Source organism: Tachyglossus aculeatus, chromosome 7 (genome assembly GCF_015852505.1).
Source record: "Tachyglossus aculeatus isolate mTacAcu1 chromosome 7, mTacAcu1.pri, whole genome shotgun sequence".
In the NCBI taxonomy this organism is placed as follows: Eukaryota; Metazoa; Chordata; class Mammalia; order Monotremata; family Tachyglossidae; genus Tachyglossus; species Tachyglossus aculeatus.
This window is the reverse complement of record NC_052072.1, coordinates 50,327,585-50,352,272: the sequence shown is the minus strand read 5'-3', so window position 1 is coordinate 50,352,272 and position 24,688 is coordinate 50,327,585. Positions and strand designations below refer to the sequence as shown.

The 24,688-nt window shown below is 41.7% G+C and overlaps 1 protein-coding gene across 4 annotated transcripts in view; it reads left to right on the top strand.

Annotated features, from left to right (window-relative positions):
- PRMT2 (protein arginine methyltransferase 2) overlaps positions 1–22,379 on the top strand; it is a 33,817-nt gene extending 11,438 nt beyond the window's left edge. For 3 of the 4 annotated variants that reach the window (XM_038749276.1, XM_038749275.1, XM_038749277.1), the window contains exons 4-11: positions 1,235–1,417; positions 2,385–2,546; positions 3,260–3,424; positions 7,343–7,518; positions 12,230–12,359; positions 13,555–13,691; positions 17,082–17,253; positions 21,236–22,379. In XM_038749276.1, the coding sequence (XP_038605204.1) occupies positions 1,235–1,417; positions 2,385–2,546; positions 3,260–3,424; positions 7,343–7,518; positions 12,230–12,359; positions 13,555–13,691; positions 17,082–17,253; positions 21,236–21,268 (1,158 nt within the window). In that variant the 3' untranslated portion in view covers positions 21,269–22,379. Of the gene's footprint in view, positions 1–1,234; positions 1,418–2,384; positions 2,547–3,259; positions 3,425–7,342; positions 7,519–12,229; positions 12,360–13,554; positions 13,692–17,081; positions 17,254–21,235 lie in introns of those variants that run through there. The other variant, XM_038749278.1, reaches the window with a different exon arrangement.
- Positions 22,380–24,688: the final 2,309 nt, after the last annotated feature.

Below are 24,688 nucleotides of genomic sequence, written 5' to 3'. Positions count from 1 at the left end.
GCCTTGATTTGCACTGGCTGCATTCCACTGTGTAGATGCAGCAGCAGAGGAAGTGGACTCTTGGGGGTGACCCAGGGCTGGGGCGTCAGTTGTGCCAGAGATGAAAGAGGGGACGAGGAGGTTAGATGAATCGCCAACATGGAGGTCACCAAGGATTAGAGGAGGAGAAAGAAGCCAGAGTAGAAAGATGAGATCTGTGTCAAAATTAGAATTGCAGGCGTGGAACCAAGAGGGTAAGAGATAACAGTGATTAGTAGTTGTAGATGGTGATGAAGACAAGAAGTGTGGGATTCAAAGAAGAAGGGAGCAAGAAAGTGAAAATGACATTGGGAAATGAAGAGCAATGTATCTCGTCTCCCTTTTCCCATGAATTAGAGTGGAAGAAGATGCAACCTCTTTGAGAGAGAGCATCAGGGGAGACAAGTTGTCTAGGTTATAGCAAGGAGGAGAAGGTGAGCAGGTCAGACATATGACAGTGATGAAAGAGCGTTGCCCGTGATGGAGCAAAGGGTTCCAAAGGCCAAGATGGAATGGAGTTATAGGAAGGGAAGGTGGTGGACGAGGAGGTTTGGGGATACAAAGGGGTAGATGTGAGGGGCTGGGTGATGGGAAGTTTGTGGAGGCAGTGGGAAGAAAGAACAGGAGATGTGGAGAAAGGAGGGGAGGCCTGCCAACACAAGAGGCCCCGTTTTGCCTTGCAGTTAGACACAAAAATTGTGACCCAGGCAGGAAGGAGACAGATTTGGGCACAAGCCTCTCAAGCCTGAGCTAAACATGAGAGACACAAGGCATTCCCAACTGCCATTGGCTTTGGGCCTAGGCACTACTGAACAAAGAGGTGTGGGGTGGCATAGTTCAGCCACGCTTATGGGAAGCTGCTGTCCTGACAACATTAGATAAGCCACGGCGGCTGCAGTTTCATCCCTAACCGGTGATGCTCATCATTCAGGGTTAGTGAAGATGCACCCTGGAGAGTGACGCTGCATATCCTTCAAGCATAGGCCTCAGGAACAGTTACTGACTTCTGTACCAGAGTCTCTGGGAGAAAATTAATCTCAACAGATCCCACAAATTCTTGAATTCCAGGATTAATCCCTAGCCATATTTAGAAGCTGCTATTTGAACACATGTAACAGGTGGAATTTATTACTTAACAGTGTTTCAGAAATTTTAATGATTATGTTTTGTGTTGCCTCCCTTGCCAGTAACCTGTTTTGGTTTGGGATTTTTACAGCTCAGCTTTTTGAGAGGAGATAAGATATGTATCCTGAGACACATTACCAGTGATTGGTGGTGGGGCGAACACGAAGGTTGTCACGGATATATTCCAGCTAATCATATTAAGAAGACTTTAGAGGAATGTGATATTGAAGATACATGGCAAGATGAAGAATATTTTGGCAGCTATGGAACTTTGGTAGATTACACTTTTTCAAAGAACCCTTTTAATAGTTGCAGTGTTGTACATTTCAACTCACTACTGTAACTTATTACTGTTATTCATATTTTGCTGTGCACTTTCAGGTCACTGAGTCTTCATTGATTGCCAGTATTGTTAGCCATAGAGGCAACATGCGCTTAGTGGATACAGCACAGGCCTAGGAGTCAGAAGGACCTGGGTTCTAATTATGGCTCTGCCACTTGTCTGCTTTGCGATCTTGGGCAAGTCACTCGCTTCTCTGTGCCTCAGTTACCTCATCTGTAAAATGGAGGTAAAGGCTGTGAGCCCTATGAGGGACAAGAAAGCGTCCAACCTGATTAACTTTGTATCTTATCCCAGTGCTCAGTTAGTAAACACTTAAATAATAATAGAAATGATGGCATTTATTAAGCACTTACTGTGCGCAAAGCACTGTTCTAAGTGCTGGGGAGGTTACAAGGTGATCAGGTTGTCCCACAGGGGGATCACAGTCCTTAATCCCCATTTCACAGATGAGGTAATTGAGGCCCAGAGAAGTTAAATTGCTTGCTCAAAGTCACACAGCTGACAATTGGTGGAGCCGGGATTTGAACCCCTGACATCTGATTCCGAAACCTGTGCTCTTTCCACTGAGCCATGCAGCTTCTCCATAATAATAATAATAATAATGATGTCATTTGTTAAGCGGCTTATTATGTGCAAAACACTGTTCTAAGCGCTGGGGAGGATACAAGGTGATCAGGTTGTCCCACGTGGGGCTCACAGTCTTAATCCCCATTTTCCAGATGAGGTAACTGAGGCCCAGAGAAGTGAAGTGACTTGCCCAAAGTCACACGGCGGACAATTGGCAGAGCCGGGATTTGAACCCATGACTTCTGACTCCCAAGCCCATGCTCTGAATATATTGGATATTACAGTCAATTTGACTCTACATTTTGACTCTGTGAATATGTATCTCCCGTAGAAACTTCATTTAGAAATGCTAGCAGATCAACCACGAACACTGAAGTACCATCAAGTTATCCTGCAGAACAAAGAATCCCTTAAGGACAAAGTGTTTTTGGATGTTGGTTGTGGAACTGGGATCATTAGCCTCTTCTGTGCGCAGCATGCCCAGCCAAAGGCAGTGAGTAGTGAAGACGTCTTGATACTAAAAAGCATTAGTGGATGAGAGTCCCTTGATTATAAAAGATGGGTAATCTCTTAGTGCTTTGTGAGGGTTGTCTATTAAGCCAGTGTTACCGTAGCAATATTTGCTGATGGGAGTCTTCTACATTTGAAATGTAAGTTCAGCTGTTTTTCAGAGATATTCTCTTGCCCATCCCCAATATCCAACTCTCTGTTTTGCTTGACAGCTGGCTGGGGTAGTGGGTGAAGTGTGCTATCATTTTACCCACTGAAAGAGATTTATATTAATGTCTTTCTCCCCCTCTAGACTGTAAACTCATTGTGGGCAGCAGACATTTCTACCAATTCTCTTGTACTATACATTCCCAATTGCTTAATATGGTGCCCTGCACATAGTAAGTGTTCAATAAATACCATTGGTGATGGAGATTCATTCATTCAATTATAGCTATTGAGCGCTTACTGTATGCAGAGCACTGTACTTAAGCACTTGGAAAGTACAAATGCAGCAATAAAGAGACAATCCGTGCCCACGGTGAGCTGACAGAGGGTAGTACAGGATATTTCTGAGCTCATTTCCAGCAACTCACACGATTGAGTGTGACACTCAGGTGGGGTAGTTTTGTTTTTTGTTTGGCGAGGCAATCACTAGTTTAAAAATAGATGCCATTTTAAGATCGGGATAGTAAAATTTGTTCCAATTTTCGGTAGGTGTATGCTGTGGAAGCCAGTGAAATGGCCCAGTACACTGAGCAATTGGTAATGCAGAATGGTTTTACCAACAAGATTACAGTTTTCCAGCAAAGAGTTGAAAATGTGATGTTGCCCGAAAAAGTTGATGTCCTGATTTCTGAATGGATGGGCACCTGCTTATTGGTAAGAAGAAAAATGAGTAAGGATTTAAAACAGAAAAGGCAGTGCTAGAAAGCGTGTGCAGCGATGTACTCGTTAACCATCTTACAAGTTATTTTCTCTACAGTCAATTCTCCTTTAAAAAGGGTGCTGTCTTCTTGCAGAGCCTTGGTCTCAGCAAAAATCTTACACCTTCTTACACCTTAACCAGTGCACATTATTTGGAGAACATTCCCTGATTTCTCATCCATTTTTTCCAGCATGCTTTATGACAGAACCGACTTGTAGGTTCCACCAAATTGTAAAGGAGTCTGTTTAATAGAAAGTCTTTTTAAAAGTACAATGACCATATTTTTTCTAATTTTGTATGTTTCAGTAGGTCCTTTTGTCACAGTTTTTTCTGAGGTTGGATTTTCAAAAGACCCTGATTATACTAAAAATCCAAAGACTGGGAAATTCATAGATCGGGTCTATGAAGCTAGTCACATAAGGGCTCTTGTTCCTGGCTCAGCTGCTCCCAGACCTATTCTTTATGCAGTAATTAAGATCAGCCAAGATACTTTTGAGCACAGTATCCAAATTATATCTCCAGGACCATTTTTGGTGGAAGTCGTGTGCCTAGTGGAAAGGGGATGGGCTGGGAGTCAGAGGACCTGGGTTCTAATCCTGGATCTGTCACTTGTCTGCTGTGTGACCTTGGGCAGGTCACTTAACTTCTCTGTGCTTCCATTTCCTCATCAGTAAAATGAGAATCAAATCCCACTCCCTCCTACTGTGACTGTGTGCCCTATGTAGGACAGGGACTCGGTCCAGCTTGATTATCGTATGTTCATTCGTTCATTCAATCATATTTATTGAGCACTTACTGTGTGCAGAGCACTGTACTAAGCGCTTGGGAAGTACCAGTTGGCAACACATAGAGACGGTCCCTACCCAACAACGGGCTCCCAGTCTAAAAGGGATGTACCCCAGTGCTTAGAACAGTGCTTGGCACATAATAAGCATTTTAGCAAATTCCGTAAAAACAGAACAAAAAAAAAAACCCACTGTGGCTGAACTAGTTCAGCAAAATCCTAGTTACAGTGCAACTTGCATCCTTTTAAATTGACATTGGGATTGTAAATTTTTGTATTGTGGTCATTGCTTCCCTCTTAATAAGAATCTTTTAAGTGGGATTTTTGTAGATTTGCGTCCTGAAATTATTTTATTGGGTATCACCCACCAAGGAATGCAGAACTGTATCCTCACATGTCTTTGAGACAAGCACATTTTCAGGAGAGGCATACAGAAAAAGTGACTGGCTTTCTTTGGGTTTTTCCTCTGAATTTAAAGTTTCTTCTCACTTAGTTTTCTCTATGGACCCACAGTCTTGTAGGGGAAGTCCTCAAGCAGCAATTTTAAATTTAGGGGGTGAAGATGGTGGAAAGTCTCAACTCCCCCTTGGTTTTCCCCTCTCTCCAAGAATGGCAGGGTGCAGGAGCTAGAGTACAGTGTATAACAATCCGTTATTTGTATGGGATTTAACAACTGCCCTCTCTTTGGAGAGTACACTGCCAAGCACAAATTTCCAGTAATTTGAAATGCTTGACTAGTCTTTGCTAGTCAAACAGCTCTCTGCAGTTACCAAGATGAAAATTGCTTTTAATTTTCCCGGGCTTCAATCACATAGCTTTTTGGCTCCTCTACCAAACCATATATTAATCTTTCTTGAAACAGGACTAATCATAAAATTCACTGGACTGGTTCCACAAACACATTTCTAAGAACAGGTTAATCTGAGAAATAGTAGGAATCCCTGATCCACACAGATTAGATTAGCGTTTGGGTGAATTAGACTTTTCTCCCTCCCCATTTCTCTCTGCCTCTTGTTATTTCTTATCGCTGTGGGCAGGGAACATGTCTACCAACTCTGTTGTATTATATTCTACCACACACTAAGTTCAGTGCTCTGCACATAGTAAGCACTAGGTAATAAATTCCATTGATTGATTAGACCAGTAATTCCCTTCTTAATAATAGCATATGCTTGTGGAGTTTAACACACTGAAATAAGTGCTTTGTAGAGAGAAATACCAACAAAGCAAAAGACATGTTACTTTCCCACAAGGAACTTAAAACCTAATGATTTGTCACTCTCCCTGTCTCTCTCTGATACTCTTCTTCACCTAGGTCTCCAGTTTTCTGTTACTGTTCTTTCTCTCTTCTGCCTTTAATCTACTTCTGTCCTCATTTATCATTCCATTCCCATATTCTGCCCCTGTACATTGTAGCATGTTTGTTCTCTTGTGCTGCCCCTCTTTTTTTATGGTACTTGCTAAGCGCTTACTATTCTGCGTACAAGTTAATTAGGTTGGATACAGTCCCTGTACCCCCGGGGCTCACAGTCTATGTAGGAGGGAGAAACAGGTATTAAATCCCCATTTTACAGAGGAGGAAACTGAGACACACGCTCATAGCTCCCCTATCCTAAAAAAAAACCCTCCCTTGACCCCACGGCTTCCTGCAGTTATCACCCCATCTCCCTCCTACCTTTCCTCTCCAGACTACTTGAGCGAGTCATCTACACCCACTGTCTCAAATTCCTCTCCTCCAATTCTCTCCAGGAACGTCTCCAATCTGCCTTCCCCTTCACTCCACAGAAACCTCCCTCTCAAAGGTCACCAGTGATCTCCTTATCAAATCCAACGGCCTCTACTCCATCCTAATCCTCCTTGGCTTCTCAACTGCCTGTGAACTCTTCTGCCTGCATGGCTTCTATTTGAATAATTCCCAGTCGGCCTTAACTTTCCCATTCTCTTTCCTGGCTAGACTATCTTGCATTTCCTCTCGGGATGTCCTGCTAGAACCCAAAGCTGAACTTCCCTAAAGCAGAGCTCCTCTTCTTTCTTTCTAAACCTCCGCTCAGTTTGACTGCTCTATCAGCCTCCCTGCCACCAACCTCTGCAGCTCTGATAATCTCCCTAAAGCATTCAGCTCACGTATCTGCTTTATTAAAAAAAAAAACCCTCTACTAGCTAGCCATAGTTGACAAATTACTTATATTAAAGAACCATAAAACGTATCTCGGCCATTGTGGGGTGAGGTGGGCTGTGAATCTGAGGAGTAAAAGTAAATATTTGTTTTTATTTAAAATTTCAGTAAAAATTGGGTTTAAATTTTTAAAACAGTATTTGGGGGTTTTAGCTTTTATTTTCCTGATTCTCAGCCAGTAACAGCTGCATCGCAAGTATTTCTTTGATAATATTACTCCTTTTTAGCATTTCCAGGTAAAGCAAATGGCAAAAAAGATACTCAGTCCCACACCTTATCTGCTCATAAGCATAAGACTATTAAGGTAATTTAACTTAATTTGGGGAATTAGATTCCAGCATCAGTGCAAAATTTAACAAAATTCTGGTCTTGGTTTTGTAGTGAGAACAGTATGTCGGAGAGACTATCATTCTCACAAATTGAGCGAATTTGACAATGGATGCTGGTTATCAAAGGAAATTCCAGGGTGAGAAGGGAAATTGCCCAGAATAAAAGACCCTTAAAAATGACCACCAAAACTTGTAGAACTCACATTAGAAAATATAGGTTGATTCTATTGATAATAGTAGAAATATTGAGAGTTCGTCACATAAATATGCCAAATTGATGACAAAATTGTTAAGCTTAGCAAGTGAAAATGTTCAGAAAAACTTTTAATTTACAAAAGCTAAATTTAAATGGAAGTAGGGCAAGGCACTAAAAATCCTCTTCTGGCTTAAGCCCGAGCCAAACAAACAACACTATTTTAAAAACAAATGGTCACAAAATGTGTAACACGATATATGGCATAACTCCAAGAATTCCAAGTGCAAATGCTTGTTTAATAAATTTTCGAAATTCTTATAAATGGATACATTTGATCAATCACTGTAGCCTTCAGTTTTACAATTTCCCTTTATTTTGCTTTTCCAGTTTGAGTTTATGATTGAGTCCGTTCTTCACGCGCGTGATGAATGGCTGAAACCAGATGGCATGATTTGGCCAACTACCGCAGCTCTGCATCTTGCTCCTTGCAGTGCTGATCGAGACTATCAGAAGAAAGTACTGTTTTGGGACAATACGTATGAATTCAATTTCAGCTCTTTAAAGTAAGTTAACAAAGATTAAACAGAATTCAGTCATTCAATCGTATTTATTGAGCACTTGCTGTGTGCAGAGCACTGTACTAAGCACTTGGGAAGTACAGTTCAGCCACACATAGAGACAATTCCTGCCCACAATGGGCTCACAGTCTATAAGGGATGACAACTGATATGATTCTGTAATCAAGTGTTGTAGAAAGCAGGGCTCTTGGTGGTGTTTTTCAATAACATCACTCAGCCAGATTTGAAATAAATAGGTTTGGTTTTCTTGAAGCTCTAGTACAACTTAGTTGGTTTCCTTCAAGAAGGTCTAGACCTGGCATACCCAGGGATCTGCAGACTAGGATTGAGCTGTATTGGCATAAATAAGAAGAGTTTATTTCCAAGCCTCTGCCCATATCATTCTTGGCTCAAAATAGCTCTCTATCAGTCAGTCGCATTTACTGAGTGCTCACTGTGCACTGAGCAGTTGGGAGAGTACAGAGTAACAGAGTTGGTTGACATATTCCCTGCCCACAAGGAATTTACAGTCTATCTAGAGAGAGAAGTGGTTTTTCAAATAGTGTATTTTTTAGATGAATGGCAAATAGACAAAATCAAAATCTGAGTGATAAATCCTAAATCAATCATTTAATGGTTCAGAGCACTGTACTAAGCCCTTGGGAAATTTCAGTAGAGTTGATAGACGTGATCCCTGCCTTCAAGGAGCTTAAAGTCTAATGGAGGAGGCAGAACTTAATTACAGGTAATCAATTACTGGTATTCATTTAGCACTTACTGTGTGCAGAGCACTGTACTAAGTGTTTGGAAAAGTGCAACAGAGTTGGTAGACATGATCCCTGCCCACAACAAGCTTACAGTCTTGAGGAAGCAACCAAGTATAAGGAAATGTAAGTAAGTGCTGTAGTCATGGGGATGTCCAGGAGAGGACACTTAATATTGCTTAATGGGTGGAACTAAGTGCGTGAGATGAGGCGATAGGGTAAATAGGGTACAGGGGTGACACGTTAGTCAGGGAAGGCTTCTTGGAAGTGGTGTGATTTCAGTGGGACTTTGAAGATGGGGAGAGTGCTCATCTGCGCAGAGGTAGGGGTGTGTGTTTGTGTGTTGGCAGGGGGGCATGAGCAAGATGTCAAAGGCAGATGAGGTGAGAGCGAGCTACAGTGAGTAGATTGGTATTAGAGAAGCAAGGAGGGTGGTCTTGGTTTGTAGTGGGACAGGGGCAAGGATAAACAATGGGGAGAAAGCTGTTCGAGTGTCTTAAATTCGATGGTGAAGAGTTTCTGCTTGATGCAGAGTTGGATGGGCAGCCATTGCAGGACCTTGAGGAATGAGGAAACATGAGGATTTTTTATTTACTTATTTTTTAGAAAAATGATATGGACCAGCAGAGTAAAGTGTGGCGTGGAGAGGGGAGGGGCTGGAGGCCGGGAGGTCAGCAAAGAGACTGACCCTGTATGGCAGATGCTTGGACCGGTGCGGTAGCAGTTTGGAGGGAGATGAAGGAATGGACTCTGGAGATGTTGTGGAGATAGAATTGACAAGATGCCGTGACTGACTGTGTGAGTTGAAGGGGAAATGTAGCAGTTTGGAGGGAGAGGAAGGAATGGACTCTGGAGATGTTGTGGAGATAGAATTGACAAGATGCCATGACTGACTGTGTGAGTTGAAGGGGAAATGTAATTGTTGTGTTTCTAGATACTGTCTTTCATCTTCAAGGCTTTTATGGCAGTATTCCCCTATTAAAGGAAGCTTTCAGAAATGAACATTTTATCACAGGCATTTGAGATTTATCTCTTTTAAAGTGGCCATCCTTCGCTTGCTCTGAGTCTTGTAGGTTCTTATTTTATTATTTTGCTGTTGCTCCAGTCCTTTCAGTGATGCTCGGCCCTGGCCCTCGCTGTCTTTCCTGATGCTGCCACCCCTTTTACTCCCCTGAGAACACCTGCTCTCTGCTGCTTGCTACCTGCACCCTCCCTTTCGTCCTGGAACGTTTTTTCACCATTTCAGTTAAAGGAATGTTTTCGATCTGTTGCTCGCAGCCATATTATGCTTTCGGTATGTGGCCCTTCAATTCACATGGCTACCCCGATCTAAGAAACGAGAGAATAAAGGAAGGTTTAAGGCACTCTGCTAATGATATTTAGTATGTTAATAGATGTGCTAGAGAGGATTAGTCTAAATATTGTGTCCCTTCATTTTGGCATTTTAAATATAATAATGATGACATTTGTTAAGAGCTTACTACGTGCCTAGCACTGTTGTAAGCGCTGGGGAGGATACAAGGTGATCAGGTTGTCCCAAGTGGGGCTCACAGTCTGAATCCCCATTTTACAGATGAGGTAGCTGAGGCACAGCGAAGTGAAGTGACTTGTCCAAAGTCACACAGCTGACAAGTGGCGGAGCTGGGATTTGAACCCATGACCTGATTCCCAAGCCTGTGCTCTTTCCACTGAGCCATGCTGCTTCTCTGTTGTGTTAATATTTAGAAGTTAGTTATTGGTTCCAGCATTTCTTTGTAGGAATTTTTAGAAAGAGAGTGTTGCATACAATAATAATAATAGTAATAATAATAATGGGATTTATTAAGCGCTTACTATGTGCAAAGCACTGTTCTTAGCGCTCCAGCCATTAGTAGTGTTTTTCATGTCTCCTCTTGATTCAATGAGAGATCTCAATAAGCCAATTATTCTTTGCCACTTCTAAGGGTGTGTGTGCCAGCTTTTGCCTGTCAATGGGAAAACTTCCATTGACTCCATTTTGCCCTTTTTTCTTCTTTTTAAGACAAGAGAAAGTTTCCAGTTATAAACACTGGAGTTTATCTACAAATCTAGGAATGGTGAAATACCTTCTTATTGAATATGCTTTTTTACTAGATATTTCTGGGAGTCTAATATTTCAGTCTCTTTTCTTTAAATGTTTCCTAAATTGAGATAATATATGATGCAGTGAATATGGATGCCAAAATAGGCTGTTTGGACTTCTCAAAAGTTCATCCGATGTCACGGGTTACAGATGCTTCCATTGAGATATCTGTGCTGTAGGGATGTGGCCTTTGATTCCCGAACAAGCCTCCCAAACTCAAATTTGTATGCCAGTCCAGCTTTTCTGTCCTGAAAACCCTTGGTATCTGTACTCCAGCTGAAAACAAAGTTTGGGGTCTGGTGCTCACGGCACGCAATTTTTTCCCTCTACTGAAAACCAAGTGTTTTATCTGCCGGAACAAACCCACATCTTAAATGCAGCAGTCTTGGGGAGAGTAAGCACTAGGGTAAGTTTCTTTTCATCTCATACATTTTTCTTGCTCTTCCTTCCTATGTAATGTCATGCAAGTAATTACTATTGGCTAGCTTTTTATTCTCCCTCTGCTAGACATGCTCATGCTCGTCTTAGTCTGCCATCTCTTATTTCCTTGGGTTACTGGTGATCATCATTCAGACTAAATCACTTGGATTGAGGGCCCCACTTTAGTTTGCTTAAATCTCTTTTTAAGTTGTAAGCCCTTGAGGGCTGGGACTTGGTCTATTGCTTCTGGGGTATTCTCCCAACTGTTTAGGACAGTGCTGTGCATGCAGTAGGCTCTCAATAAATCATACTGATTGATCATTCCCTGGGAAACACTAGGCTTCACATGTTTAAAAGACTAGACTTGGGAACCCATCATCATCATCATCAGTTGTACCCTCTGCAATCAAAAAATTTAATGATGTGCAGCCTTTAAGGCTATTCTAGCAAGTAAGTAAATATTTTGCCCTTTTGGTTTGCCTCATGTGACTGATATGGATGCTATTGTCCAAGGTAGTGTAGATAATCTGTGTATCGATGAATGGAAATCATTTGCTCCCAGCATTCACTGTAGACTTTTGGAAAACCAAGTTGACAGAACATTTTACAAGTTAGGTTCTCAGCTGTGTTCATCGTTTAGTGACAGTAAATGAGGTTAGGTTCCAGTACTACTTGTCTTATGCTGTCAAGTCGCTTCTGACCCATAGCGACTCCATGGACACCTCTCTCAGAATGCCCCACCTCCATCTGTAATCGTCCTCATAGTTTATCCATAGAGTTTTCTTAGTAAAAATACAGATGTGGTTTACCATTGCCGCCTTCTGCGTGGTAAACTTGAGTCTCTTCCCTCGACTCTCTTCCATGCTGCTGCTGCCCAGCACAGGTGAGTTTTGACTTTTAGCAGATTGCCTTCCACTTGCTAGCTACTGCCCAAGATAGGAACGAAATGGGTTTGCCTCTGCTTGATTCTCCCTCCTGTAGCTGAGACAGGTCAAATACTAGAAACTCTCCAGGTGCTCTCCTGAGTGGGGTCCAGTATTTACTAACAAGAATTAAAACTAATAAAGCTTGATTTGCTGCATTTGTCACATTCTGTCCTCCTTATGTTGATGAAATCCTATTATAGTGTTATTAAGAGGGGATATTCTGTACAAAATTTGGTTAAAATTTTACAGGTAATAGAAAAATGCTATGAGGCCAAATATTTGAAATATATTCAAAAACAAACCTAGCAATTATCAAAGTAGCATTTATGTATTATATGGGCATGGTGTTGCATTATGACTTTCAAAATTAGAATTTTGAAAGGTTGTGGTGAACCAGAGGCATTGAGTATTAAGTAGATCAACCATTGATCATAGCAAAAGATGCATATTTCAAGTCTGGGATTCTTTTCAAATTTATGTCCATTTGATCTTTCTGTTTCCCGCAGAGCATTAGCCGTCAAAGAATTTTTTTCCAAACCCAAATTTAATCATATATTGGAGCCAGGAGACTGTTTATCTGAGCCCTGTACTGTATTGCAATTGGATATGAAAACACTGCAAATCCCTGACCTAGAGGTGAGAAGAAACCCGTGACTCACTCCTCCTTTTACTTGTTGAGCCCTATCTTATTGTGAAATCCGTTTACACTTTATATGCGAAATGTTTTAACGGGAGACCTTATCGTTCCATAAAATTTTCCAGGCTTTTGAGCTGAGTATCAGCCCCAAGAGGCCTGATTTAGTTGAAAATTACAATTATATGTATCTTTTGACAATTCAGGCAGTTTGGGAGTTTCCTTTTACAAAAGGAGTATTGCCAGGAGTCGGCAAAAGGAGAGTTACCAGGAGTCGGCAAATCCACCATTTATACCCATTAGAGGGTGTGTGTGCCTTTGGCAATGATATAGCATCACTCCTGTTCATGTGACTGTGGGGTTCCGTGCAACTTCTTGTCTTGTCCATACTGTTTCTGGCCCCTGTTGCTCCTGTGTCTCTGAGGCGGAATGAAAACTAAAAAGCTCATGAAAATAGTACTGGCAGTGGCAGAAATGCCATACAACCCTGGAGTTGAAGGAAGAATTGATCGGACCCCTTTTACCATTTGGATTTTCCAAAATACTATATGCTCCCTAAGGGAAAGGGTGATATATACCCACTGTATTATATTGAGTTCTCCCAAGCTTCTGCATACAGTGAGCCCTCAGTGCCGGCAATTTATTACTTGGTAACAATTTTGGCCTTTGGAAGTCAGTTTAATAACAGTATTTTGTCTGGGGGGAGGTGAAGAAGAGGTTCAGTCTTACTGACCGAGTCAACTGATATGCTCAAGAAATGTTAATTATATTCTTTATAATATATTATAGTATATTATATAGTATTATATATAATATGTTATATAATATTATATGTTATATAATATTATATGTTATATAATATTATATGTTATATAATATATCGTATGTTATATAGTATTATATGAAATATATTATATAATATTATATGTTATATATTATATAATATATTATATGTATCCTTTTAGACTGTGAGCCCACTGTTGGGTAGGGACTGTCTCTATATGTTGCCAACTTGTACTTCCCAAGTGCTTAGTACAGTGCTCTGCACACAGTAAGCGCTCAATAAATGCGATTGATTGATATTCAATTGGTAAACAGTTTTCACTGAAATAGTCCATTTACCAGGCCACATGTACTTATTTAAGCATTACTATACATATTGGCTACATATTTCATTATCTGTTTACTTGACCGCAGAGGATGATCGGTGAACTTCATTTTGATATTACAAAAACTGGTACTTTACATGGGTTTGCAGCCTGGTTTAGCGTGAAGTTTCAGAATTTGGAAGAAGAGAAGACGCAGCTGGAACTAAACACAGGACCATTTTATCCGTAAGTGTTAAATAAGTTTTCTGGAGTGACTGCTCTGCCACTCTCTCTATAGGAATTTTTACCAGGTTATTGTGAAACCAAGAAAATTCTCCCCAAATAATTTAGAAGACTAACAAAAATAGTATTAACTAAAAGAATTGAGAAAATTAGCAACCAAAGAGAAATTATAAAATTTACAGAAAGATGAATTTAAAATAAGAGTGGGGATGGACAGTGATCCTGAGAAACCAGAGACCTCAGTCTTAAGAAATAGTGAAGAGTAGGGTTTGGGGCAAAAGGGGGATCAGTACTCTTCTTCACTTATTCTCCCAAGGCTAGAACTTTCCCGAATTTACAGTAATTGGGGTGAAATGAATTGACCGTGGGATCAACTCTCTGTTTGAACTGGGAGTCCCTAGGGTGTCTGTAGACCCAAGAAAGGAATGGAAACAGGGATAATCTACTGTCTCTCACAAGCATATCCCCAACCTCCGTGTTGGGAATTTTACAATCATCACTGTGAACAACTAGCTGTTAATTGCAGAACTGTTAACCAGGGCTATTGATGCAGCAAGAGATAATCGTGATTTTTGCTTGGTTCTGATTTTTCCCTACATTGTTAATTTTCCCAATAGACCTATTGACCTTTATTAGGCAGTTCTTTTTGTGCCTACTGATTTTTTTTTTCTGGGAAGAATTTTTCTGCAAATAAATACCAGATTTACTCAGTATTTCCTCTCTCTACCTTGCTTTTCCTTCCCCTTATTCATTCAATTGTATTTATTGAGCGCTTAATGTGTGCAGAGGACTGAATTAAGCACTTGATCCACTCTCCCTATTTTTCTTGTAGTGCTGCTTTCATCTTCCTTTCCCTCTTTCCTTTAGACGGGCTACTTTTTCCCAGACCCGTCTTGGCTTCTCTGCTCCCCCCATTTTTATACTCTTCTTTCTCTCTCTCTCTCCCTTTGATCTGTCCACTAGAATATGACATACCTAGATTCTCCTTTCCATTTTCTGTCATGTGTGCTGCTATACTTAACTCTCTTAACAATCTGTTTTCATGGGCCCAATTAAGTGAAAGAGCACCAAAGTATAGTTTCTTTCAAGAAATAACGTATAGTGCATTTTTGTGTAAACACGATCCCAAAAAAGCCCCCAAATAATATAAATGTATTAAAAATCAGTGATTGCCGGAGTAAAGGGAAAGAATGACCAGAGAAAATTTATATTCTGGCCCTCAGAGTACAGAGGCCAAGGTGATGTTGAAAACTCCAACCCTGGATTGAGAGGCAAGAAGTAGAACTTGGGCACTTTATCCCAGGAACTGAAGGACAAGGTGTGGTTCTCAGAAACCCTTTGGCAAGTTCTAAAGCCATCTGGGGAAGAAGCAGTGGGATAGCAGAGGCTCAGTGACAGACAGATGTGTGCATGCTGATGTGTAAAGTCTTTTGTTTAAGTCATGAATAGAGATAATAGAGGGATGAGACCACAAAAGACCCTTGAAGGGCATCATAACCACTGATTTTGCCAGAAGGTAGTCAATTATACTTGAAGAGACTGTCGTACAAAAATTCCCTTACTGACTGTCCCATCGCTAGACCACCATCCTTCCTATCTCACAAACTCGTAACCATGGCATTATCCTCAACTCATCTTTATCATTCAATCCACACATTCAGTCTGTCACTAAATCCTGTCAGTTTTTCCCTTTATAATATCTCTAGAATCCATCACTTTTCAATTCAAACTACTACCATGCTAGTCCAAGCACTTAATGTATCCCACCTTGACTATTAGATCAACCTCCTAGCTGACCTCCCTTCCTCCAGTGTTTCTCTACTCGAGTCCATACTTCACTCTGCTGCCCGGACCATTTTTCTAAAAAACATTCAATTCACATCTTCTCACCCCTTGGAAGCATCCAATCAATCAATCATATTCATTAAGCACTTACTATGTGCAGATCACTGTACTAAGCGCTTGGGAGAATGCAGTATAACAGAGGTGGTAGACACTTTTCCTGTCCACAACGAGCTTAAAGTCTAGAGGGGGGAATATACATTAATGTAAATAAATAAGGGGCTTAGGGAGCGATGAATAAAGGGTGTAAATCCAAGTGCAAGGTGACTCAGAAGGGAGTTGAAGAGGAAATGAGGGCCTAATTGGGGAAGTCGTCTTAGAGGAGAAATGCCTTCCATAAGACTTTGAAGGTGCCGAGAATGACCAGTCTGTTGAGTATGAAAGGGAGGGCATTTCAGGTCAGAGGAGAGATATGGGAGAGAGGTCAGCAGTAAAACAGATGAGATTGAGGTACAGTAAGTATGTTGACATGGGAGTAAAGTGTGTGGGCGGGATTGTAATAAGAAAGCAATGTGGTAAGGTAGGAGGAAGGTAAGGTTGCCCATACATCTCCACATCAAACAGAAACTTTTTATCGTTGGCTTTAAGGCAATCAGCTCTCCCCTGATTGTTAATATCCCATTACAGCCCACGCCACACACTTTGCTCCTCCAGTACCGTCTTGCTCGCTGCACCTCGATCTTGTCTGTCTTACCAGCGACTCCTTGCATCTGACCTTCCTCTAGCCTGCTCTGCCTTCATAGCCAACAGGCTAGCACTCTCCCCATCTTCAAAGCCTTAATTAAAAAATACACCTCCAAGAGGTTTTCTTTCACTAACCCTTCTTCTCCAACTATTCACCCTCCTCTCTTCATCACCTATGCAGTTGGGTCTGTACCCTTAAGCACTTTGATTCTCACCCCAGCCCCAAATCCTCCGTAAGCACTTTGATCCTCACTCCACCCCAGCCCCACAGCATTTATGTTCATACATTTCCTAATACTCTGCCATTTTCCCTATCTATAATTTATTTTAATGTCTGTCTCCCCTACTAGATTGTAAGCTCCTTCAGGACAGGAATCATATCTACCAAATCTATTGTTTTGTCCTCTCCAAGCATTTAATAGAGGTCTCTGCTCACAGTAAGCATCAGTAAGTGCCATTAATTAATTGATTAATTGATGATCAGTTCCTCAAGGAGGGGTCGCAGTGATTTTTGATGGGTAAATAAATCAAAAGCAATGACAAAGACTGATCATTTCATTACAAAACTGGAGGAATAATTTGAGTAAATAGCAACAGAATTGTAGTTAGGGAATACATTTTGAAAATATAAAATTCCCAAATGAGAAATAAGATGTAAGTAGTGTTCACCTTTAAGACAACGAAACCCACCGTCACCAGGGGGTCTGTTTTCCACATCCTGGTCTACTCTGATCGTGTCTGTACCAGTAAAACGGATTATTAAACTTTCATGTGTAAAACCTGTAATCGATTAATAAATGAAAGATTTGGCTGTAATCCTCATGGTATTGGACTTTAGATAATTTATTACAATTTTTGTCTCAACAGCCCAACACATTGGAAGCAAACCTTATTTATGCTGGACGATCCAATTGAAGTCCATACCGGTGATGTGGTCACAGGTTCAGTTGTGTTTCAGAGAGATCCAGTATGGAGGCGCCATATGTCTGTTACTTTGAGCTGGACAATCACTTCTAAACAAGACCCTGATTCTCAGAAAGTAGGAGTTATTTTATGTTCACTCTAGTGGATACTGTCTGGTGTTAAAATAGCTTGTAAAACAAATGATTTGGAGACTGGACTGTAGAAACCAAGCATTCCTGGGCCCACGTAAAGCAGAACCGTCACTTTCCACTCCTATGTCTCTGACATTTCTTCTGGTTCGTTCACTGGCTTCTCTTTTACTTCTCATCCTGTAACTGCGGATGTCCTGCAAGACTCTATTTCTAGTCTCTTACTCTTCTCACTCTCACTCTCTGGGGAACTCATCCACTTTCATGGGTTCACCTATCACCTCTACCCACATCTACTTCTCCTGCCCCGAACTCTCATCTAACCTGCAATTCTCCATCTTTTCTTTCAGTTGCATGTACCACTGATTCCTCCATTTTAGCTTATCTAAAACAGAGCTACTCTTCTTCCCTCCTAACCTCACTCCTCCTCATTTTCCTATCTCACTTGATAACCTCACCATCCATGTCCCATAAACTTGGTGTGACCAACTCCTCCCTGTTTTTCAACTATCACATTCAGTGTAAAGTCTACCAGTTCTTTCTGCACATCTTTTGGATCCTTCCTCTCCACAGAAACTGCTACCTCCTGGTTCAAACGCTTGTCATTTTTGCAGCTAGCAGCATGGTCTTATGGAGAGAGCGTGGGCCTGGGCGTAAGAGGACAGAGATTCAAATCCTGGCTCCGTGACTTGCCTGCTATGTTACTTTGGCCAACTCTCTCAACTTCTCGGTGCCCCAGAGAAGTTTTAAAATGGGAATGGAACACCCAAGGGAGTGGGGTTGGGTGGAGACCAGAAGGGGTCCCAGAACTGAGCCTTGAGGGGCAACTCAAGGCGCCAGTAAGAGGCTGAGAAGCAAAGGAGGAGCTGGTGAAAGGCACTGAGAAGGAGTGAGAAAGGAGGAGGAACAGGAGAGGACAGTGTCAGTGAAGCCTGTCCTTCACCCTCTCCCTTAGACTGTGAGTCCCGTGTGGGACAGGGACTGTGTCTGATTTGATTTTCTTATTATATACCCCAGTGCTTAGTACCATGCTTGGCATGTATCAAGTGCTTAACAAACTCAGATTATTATCATCATCAGACTTATTGGTTGCACAGCCTCTCACCCCACCATACTGCACCACACTGTACTACAGACTGCTATAAGGATCATCTTTTTCAACAGTCTTTCAGCAGCTATCTTTCCACCCCTCAAAAACCATCATTCATTCATTCAATCGTATTTATTGAGCGCTTACTGTGTGCAGAGCACTGTACTAAGCACTTGGGAAGTACAAGTTGGCAACATATAGAGACGGTCCCTACCCAACAGTGGGCTCACAGTCAATTCTGATTCGCATTTCCTTCTGCATCAGGCAGTGGCTCTTCTTGATCAGCTTCAAGGCTCACCACCTCATCTTCCATATCGGCTCTCTTCACCTGCTACTCCCCATCTTGTTCCCTTCATTTTTCCCTCATTAAACTTTTAAATATACCTCACTCAACTCTCTAACCTCCATTCCCTCCCTCCCGTTGTTTGCCTGACCAGGCACAAGTCTGACAAGTCACAACCCTCCCAAAATCCCACCTCTAAAAACAATCCTTCCCTTATTAACTCCCAATTCCAACAACCACTCAACACTTAAATATTTATTTATAACCTTCCTCAACACTTATGTATGTGTTGTACAAATAGTTATTCCTGTTACCCTTTTTGTAAAGACATTTACGTTTGTCTTTGTTAAAGTGTAAGCTCCTGAGGGAGGGCAGGTAATGTGTCTCCAGTTATACTTTCTCAGGCATGTAATACTGTGCATTGTACCTGAAGTGGAAGAAGTAAGGAAGAAGGATATAACAAGTAGGCAGGATAAAATAGTTGACTATGTAATGTAACAAACAAATATTCATAAGTGCTGAGGGTGCATATAAGTAAATACATGCTAAGGATGGCCGTTGGTTTGACCTAAACTGGGATATTTAAAATTAATCAGAGAACGCTTCCTGGAGGATATGGGCATTTTAAGGAGGGCTTTGAAGACTGGTGCCAGGTGGACATCAGTGTGGAGATATTCTATAAGAAAGAGGCCAAGGAAGACTGCATAGCAGATGAGAGGTTGGAACTCACTAGATAGATTTGGGAATTTGATAATAATTGTAGTATGTAAGCACACACTTTGTCCTAAGGACAGTATTAAGCTCTGGGGTCGATACAGGATAATCAGGTCCCACATGGGGCTCACATTCTAAGTAGGAGGGAGAACAGGTATTTCATATCTATTTTGCAGATGAAGGAACTGAGTCTCAAGAAATGAAATTACTTTCCCAAAGTAACATAGCAGGGTAGTGGTGGGGCTGAGATTAGAACCCAGGTCCTCTGACTCCCAAGGCTGTGATCTTTCCTCTAGGGCATACTGCTTCATATAGTTATCCATCTAGAGGTAGTAGCTGAAGCCCAGTGAATGGATGAGTTGACAGAGCAAATATAGAGTGAGAAGAGAGGATGATCCAGAATAGAGACTTGTAGGATATCCACAGTTTAGGGCAGGGGAAAGAGCCAGCAAATGGAACGGAGAAGGAGCAGCCAAAAATGTTGTCAGTAAAACCAAGATTGGATAGAGTTTATATAAGGATGTGGTTTATGGTGTTAAAGATGTCAGAGGATTAGGACGAAGTGCAAGTCATTGGTGACTTTGTAGATGAGTTCTCTGAGTGAAGAGGGGGCCAAAGCCAGACTGTAGTGGGTCCAAAAGGGAGTTGGAGTAGAGGCAGTGAAAGCCGTAGGTTTAGAAAACTGGCTTTGAGGAATATGGACAGGAATGGCAGCAGGGAAAGGGGGAAATCCCTAGTGAGTAGAATGAGATCCAGAGCGGAGTTTTTTAGTAAAGGGGAGATGAACATATATGAGGACAGATTGAAAGGAACCTTCAGAAATTGAGAGGTTTTAGATGGCTGTAACAAAGGTAGGGAAAGCAGACACAAGTGTTTTTTAGAAGGTGAGAGGGGATAATGTGTGAACCCAGGAAGAGGGAGTGAATTTTGAAGGGTTATTATTTTTTAATGGTATTAAGTGCTTACTATATACCAGGCACCGTACTAAGTACTGGGGTAGATTGAAGCTAATCCGGTTGGACACAGTCCATGTCCCACATGGGCTCACAGTATTAATCACCATTTTACAGATGAGGAAACTGAGGCACAGGCAGTTAAGTGAGAGTAAACAAATGGTGGAGCCATGACTAGAACCCAGCTCCTTCTGGCTATCAGCCCTATGAATTAGGCTATGCCTTTTCCCTGAATTGGGGAGGAAAGGCCTTTAAGAAACTCATGTTTGATGGTGGTTGGGTTTTTTTTTTTCATGGTATTTGCTAAGTGTTTACTTGGTGTCAAGCACTGGAGTAAATATAAATTAATCAGGTCGGATATAATCTACGTCCCACTTGGTGCTCACAGTCTGAGTAGGAGGGAGAACAGGTTTTGAATCCTTTTGTTTACAGTTGAGGAAACTGAGGCCCAGAGAATTTAAGTGACTTGCCTGAGGTCACACAGCAGGCAGCTGGCAGAACCAGGATTAGAACCCAGGATCTCTGAATCCCAAGCCCGTGCTGTTTCCGCTAGGCTAAGCTGCTTCCCACAGTATAGTTGGCATCCTGGTAGAATCAACATTTATTGTGTGGGGAGCACTTGGAAGAGTTCTATAGGGATTTCAGTGTGGGGAAATGGAGAACATATGATAGGTTTAAGTTACATTGATGTTCTTGGCCATTTTCTAATGAAGGAGGAATCGATCTTTTTGTATGCTGGTACAAAGAACCAACAATATAAGTAAATAGCCCCCTCTTTCTGTAATCTCCCAAGAGCTCAATACAGTGCCCTGCACACAGCTCTCAATAAATATTATTGATTGATTTAGCATTCCTAGTAAAAATAGACTAATATCTAGTGCTCTTGTGTTATCTAGAAACTAAACTAAATTTTTCTTTTCTCTTTTCAGGTTGGAGAAAAGGTCTTTCCAATCTGGAGATAATATAATTTATATTTTTGGAGCAATTTAGGAATGTTAAGTCATATTCTTCTTTCTTTGGAAAGATTAATCGTACCAAGTTTTAGCTCTGATTACAGGGCTGGTAAGTCAGTCAAATCTAATAGCCCCTGAGTTTTCTTCATTCCATTTACACATACTGACATTTCAACTAGAGTGGATTCATTAGCTCGTTAGAAATAATACCTTGTTTTTGGTTTCGTGCTTTTACATTCATTTTTTTTTTATCTTCCCAATATGAGATAGGGGACAGTTATTATTATCCCCATTTTGCAGCTGAGGAAACTAGTAACCAGAAAAAAAATGGTGTATCTTGCTTGCCCAGAGTCAAACAGCAGGCTGGGAGAGAGGCTGCACTAGCTTCCGTGTCTTTTGACCCCTAATCCCACCCACAATCTTTCCACACTATGGCCAGGTGGGAGATTCAAAATAGTCCCAGTATCACTTGCTTCTCTGTATTAATGGAGAACTGCCAAAATATTTTCGATCAGGAAAAAAGCTGTCCTTGCTGGTATAATTGATTCATGTGACCAACTTCTGAAATTAAGTATTTATGCATTTATTTTCATGATTTTCTGTTTTGTTTTTTAAAACTGTTCCTTGACTGAGACTGAATTACCCTCTGACAAAAAGTCCCAACTAAATATGGTATTTATAGATCTATTTTTGTCTTTGAAACATTTCCACTTCCATCAGTACAGTATTGTAGCAAACTGAAACTGTTTAAGTATTAAAAATTATTCCTTGAATTTGCCGTTTCTGTGTTTTTAAAGTGATTGTTTCTCCAAAATTATATTAGTCGGTACTGTGTTTTGGGTGTGCATTGTGACTGGAAATTTTCTTTATTTTGCTCAGCACTGCTTGTAAATATTGAATTAACCCCAATTGTAAACTCAAAGAAACCATTTTGTGGATGAAAATATAGTATTTTTAATAGCATTTCAACTGCTTTCTACACTCCCCTTTCTCAGACTAAGTTTGGATCTTGGAACTAGAATATTCTGTCACCCACTGTCAATACCATTTAAACTAAACTGGCTTGCTTGCCAATGAGATGGAAATAAGAATTAAAGGGAAAATGCTGCCCTTGTTTAACTACATTACATTCATTAAATAAGCAAAATTGCTTTGTATTCGTACCAATCAATTGTATTAAGTGCTTACTCTGTACAAGAGCACTCACTGAGTGCTTGGGAGAGTACAATGTAACGTTATAACAGAGTTGGCAGACACGTTCCCTGCCAACAATGAGCTTATGGTCTAGAGGGGGAGGCAGCCATTAATATAAATGAATAAATTACGGATATGTACATAAGAGTGGTAGGGTTGAGGGTGCGGTGGATAGAGGGACCAAATCCAAGGACAAGGGTGAACCAGAAGGGAATGGGGGAAGAGGAAATGAGGGCTTTGTCAGGGAAGGCCTTCTTGAAAGAGATGTACCTTCAATAAGGCTTTGAAAGTGGGGAGAGTAATTGTCAGATATGAAGAGGGAGGGCATTCCAGGCCAGAGGCAGGATGTGGGAGAGGTCAGTGGTTAGATTGAAGTTCAGTGAGTAGGTTGGCATTAGTCAAGTTGTAGTAGGAGAGCAGCGAGGTAAGGTAGGAGGGGGCAAGGTGACTGCGTGCTTTAAAGCCCAAGGTAAGGGGTTTGTTGGATGCCGGGGTAGATGGGCAACCACTGGAGGTTCTTGAGTGGGGAAATATGGACTGAACATTTTTGTAGAAAAATGATGCGGGAAGCAGAGTGAAGTATGGACTGGGGTGGGAAGAGACGGGAGGAAGAGAGGTCAGCAAGGAGGCTATAAGCTCATTCTGGCAGGAAATGTGTTATATTATTATTGTTATATTGACAGTGCTTTGCGCACAGTAAATGGGACTCATCCACATATAAATGGAAGTTGAGTCCACGGGAGTGAGCTAGGGCATGAGTGTAGATGGAGAATAGAAGGGCACCCAGAACTGAACCTTGAGGGACTCTCACAGTTGGGTGAGAGGCAGAGGAGGAGCCTGCAAAGAGACTAAGAATGAGTGGCCAGAGAGGAGGAGAACCAGGAGACGGCATTGTCATTGAAGACAAGATTAGGTAATGATTCCAGGAAAAGGGAATGGTTGACGGTGTCAAAGGCATCTTAAGTGTCGAGAAGGATTGGGATGGAGTGGAGGACGTTGGATTTGGCAAGGAGATCATTTGTGACCTTTGAGAGGGTGGTTTCTGTGGAGTGAAGGGGATGGAAGTCAGACCGGAGGGGGTCAAGAAGACGAACTTGAGACACTGCGTGTAGACAACTCACTCAAGGAGTTGGTAGGAGGGAGCCGTGGGATAAAGGAGAGGGTTTTTTTAGGATAAGGGAGACGTAAGCATATTTGAAAGCAGTGGGGGAAAAGCCATTGGAACCTGAACAGTTAAAGATGGGAAGAACGGAGGTGGCAAGTGATCTTGGATAAGGTACAGAGGGATGGGGTCGGATTTTGAGAGAAGGCAAGCGATCTCTAGAGATACTGCTGGGAAAGATGGGAGAGGGGAAGGAAGAGGGAAGGACTGGGGAAAAGCAAGTGAGATTTTAGGGACGTTACATCTGATCATTTCAATTTTCTCAATAAAGTAGATGGGGGAGATATGGGGAGACACAGGGTTTGAGGAGGGAGTTAAATGTCTGGAACAATTGGTGAGGGCATTGAGCATGGCTGCAGGATGGAGAAATAATTTTGCCAGACAGAGTTAAAACACGCAAGGATGAAGTGGAGGTGGACGAGGTGGGCCTCATATCTAGATTTCCCCCAGCAGCGCCCTGCGGCTCGTGCACAGGAGCGAAGGAAGCAGACTGCGGAGGTAACCCGGGGCTGTGTATTAGTGGTATGAGATCTGACGGATAGGGGAGAAGTGAGGTGTTCTGTAGAGAGGGTGGTGTTGGCATCAATTTGGTTGTCAAGGGAAGGTAGTTTGGGTATAGAGGCTAAATGAAGCAACTTGAGAAAATTGAATGGGGTCAAAAGATGGGAGGTCTCTGTCGGGGAACAGGACAGATTTGCGGAGGTAGGTGAGGAGGTTGTGGTCAGATACAGGGGTTTTAGAGTTGTTGAGGGTAGAGAGCTCATCTATGACTGGAGATGATGAGATTGAGTGCGTGTCCAGGTTTGTGAGCGGACGAGCTGGGGTGAAGCGGGAGGTCAGTGAAGTTGAGGAGTGATAGAAAGCAGGCGGCAGAAAGTTCACCAGGAACATCTATGTGGATATTGAAGTCCCCAAAGATCAATGTAGGGATGGAGAAAGAGAGAAGGAATGAGAAAAGGATCAAAATGATTCAGAAAGTTGGAGGTGGGGACTGTAGTAGGCAGTAAGTGACCATGATTAGTATCAGGAGTGGTTGATCGAAGAGGATGATATGGGCTTTGAAGGAAGGGAAA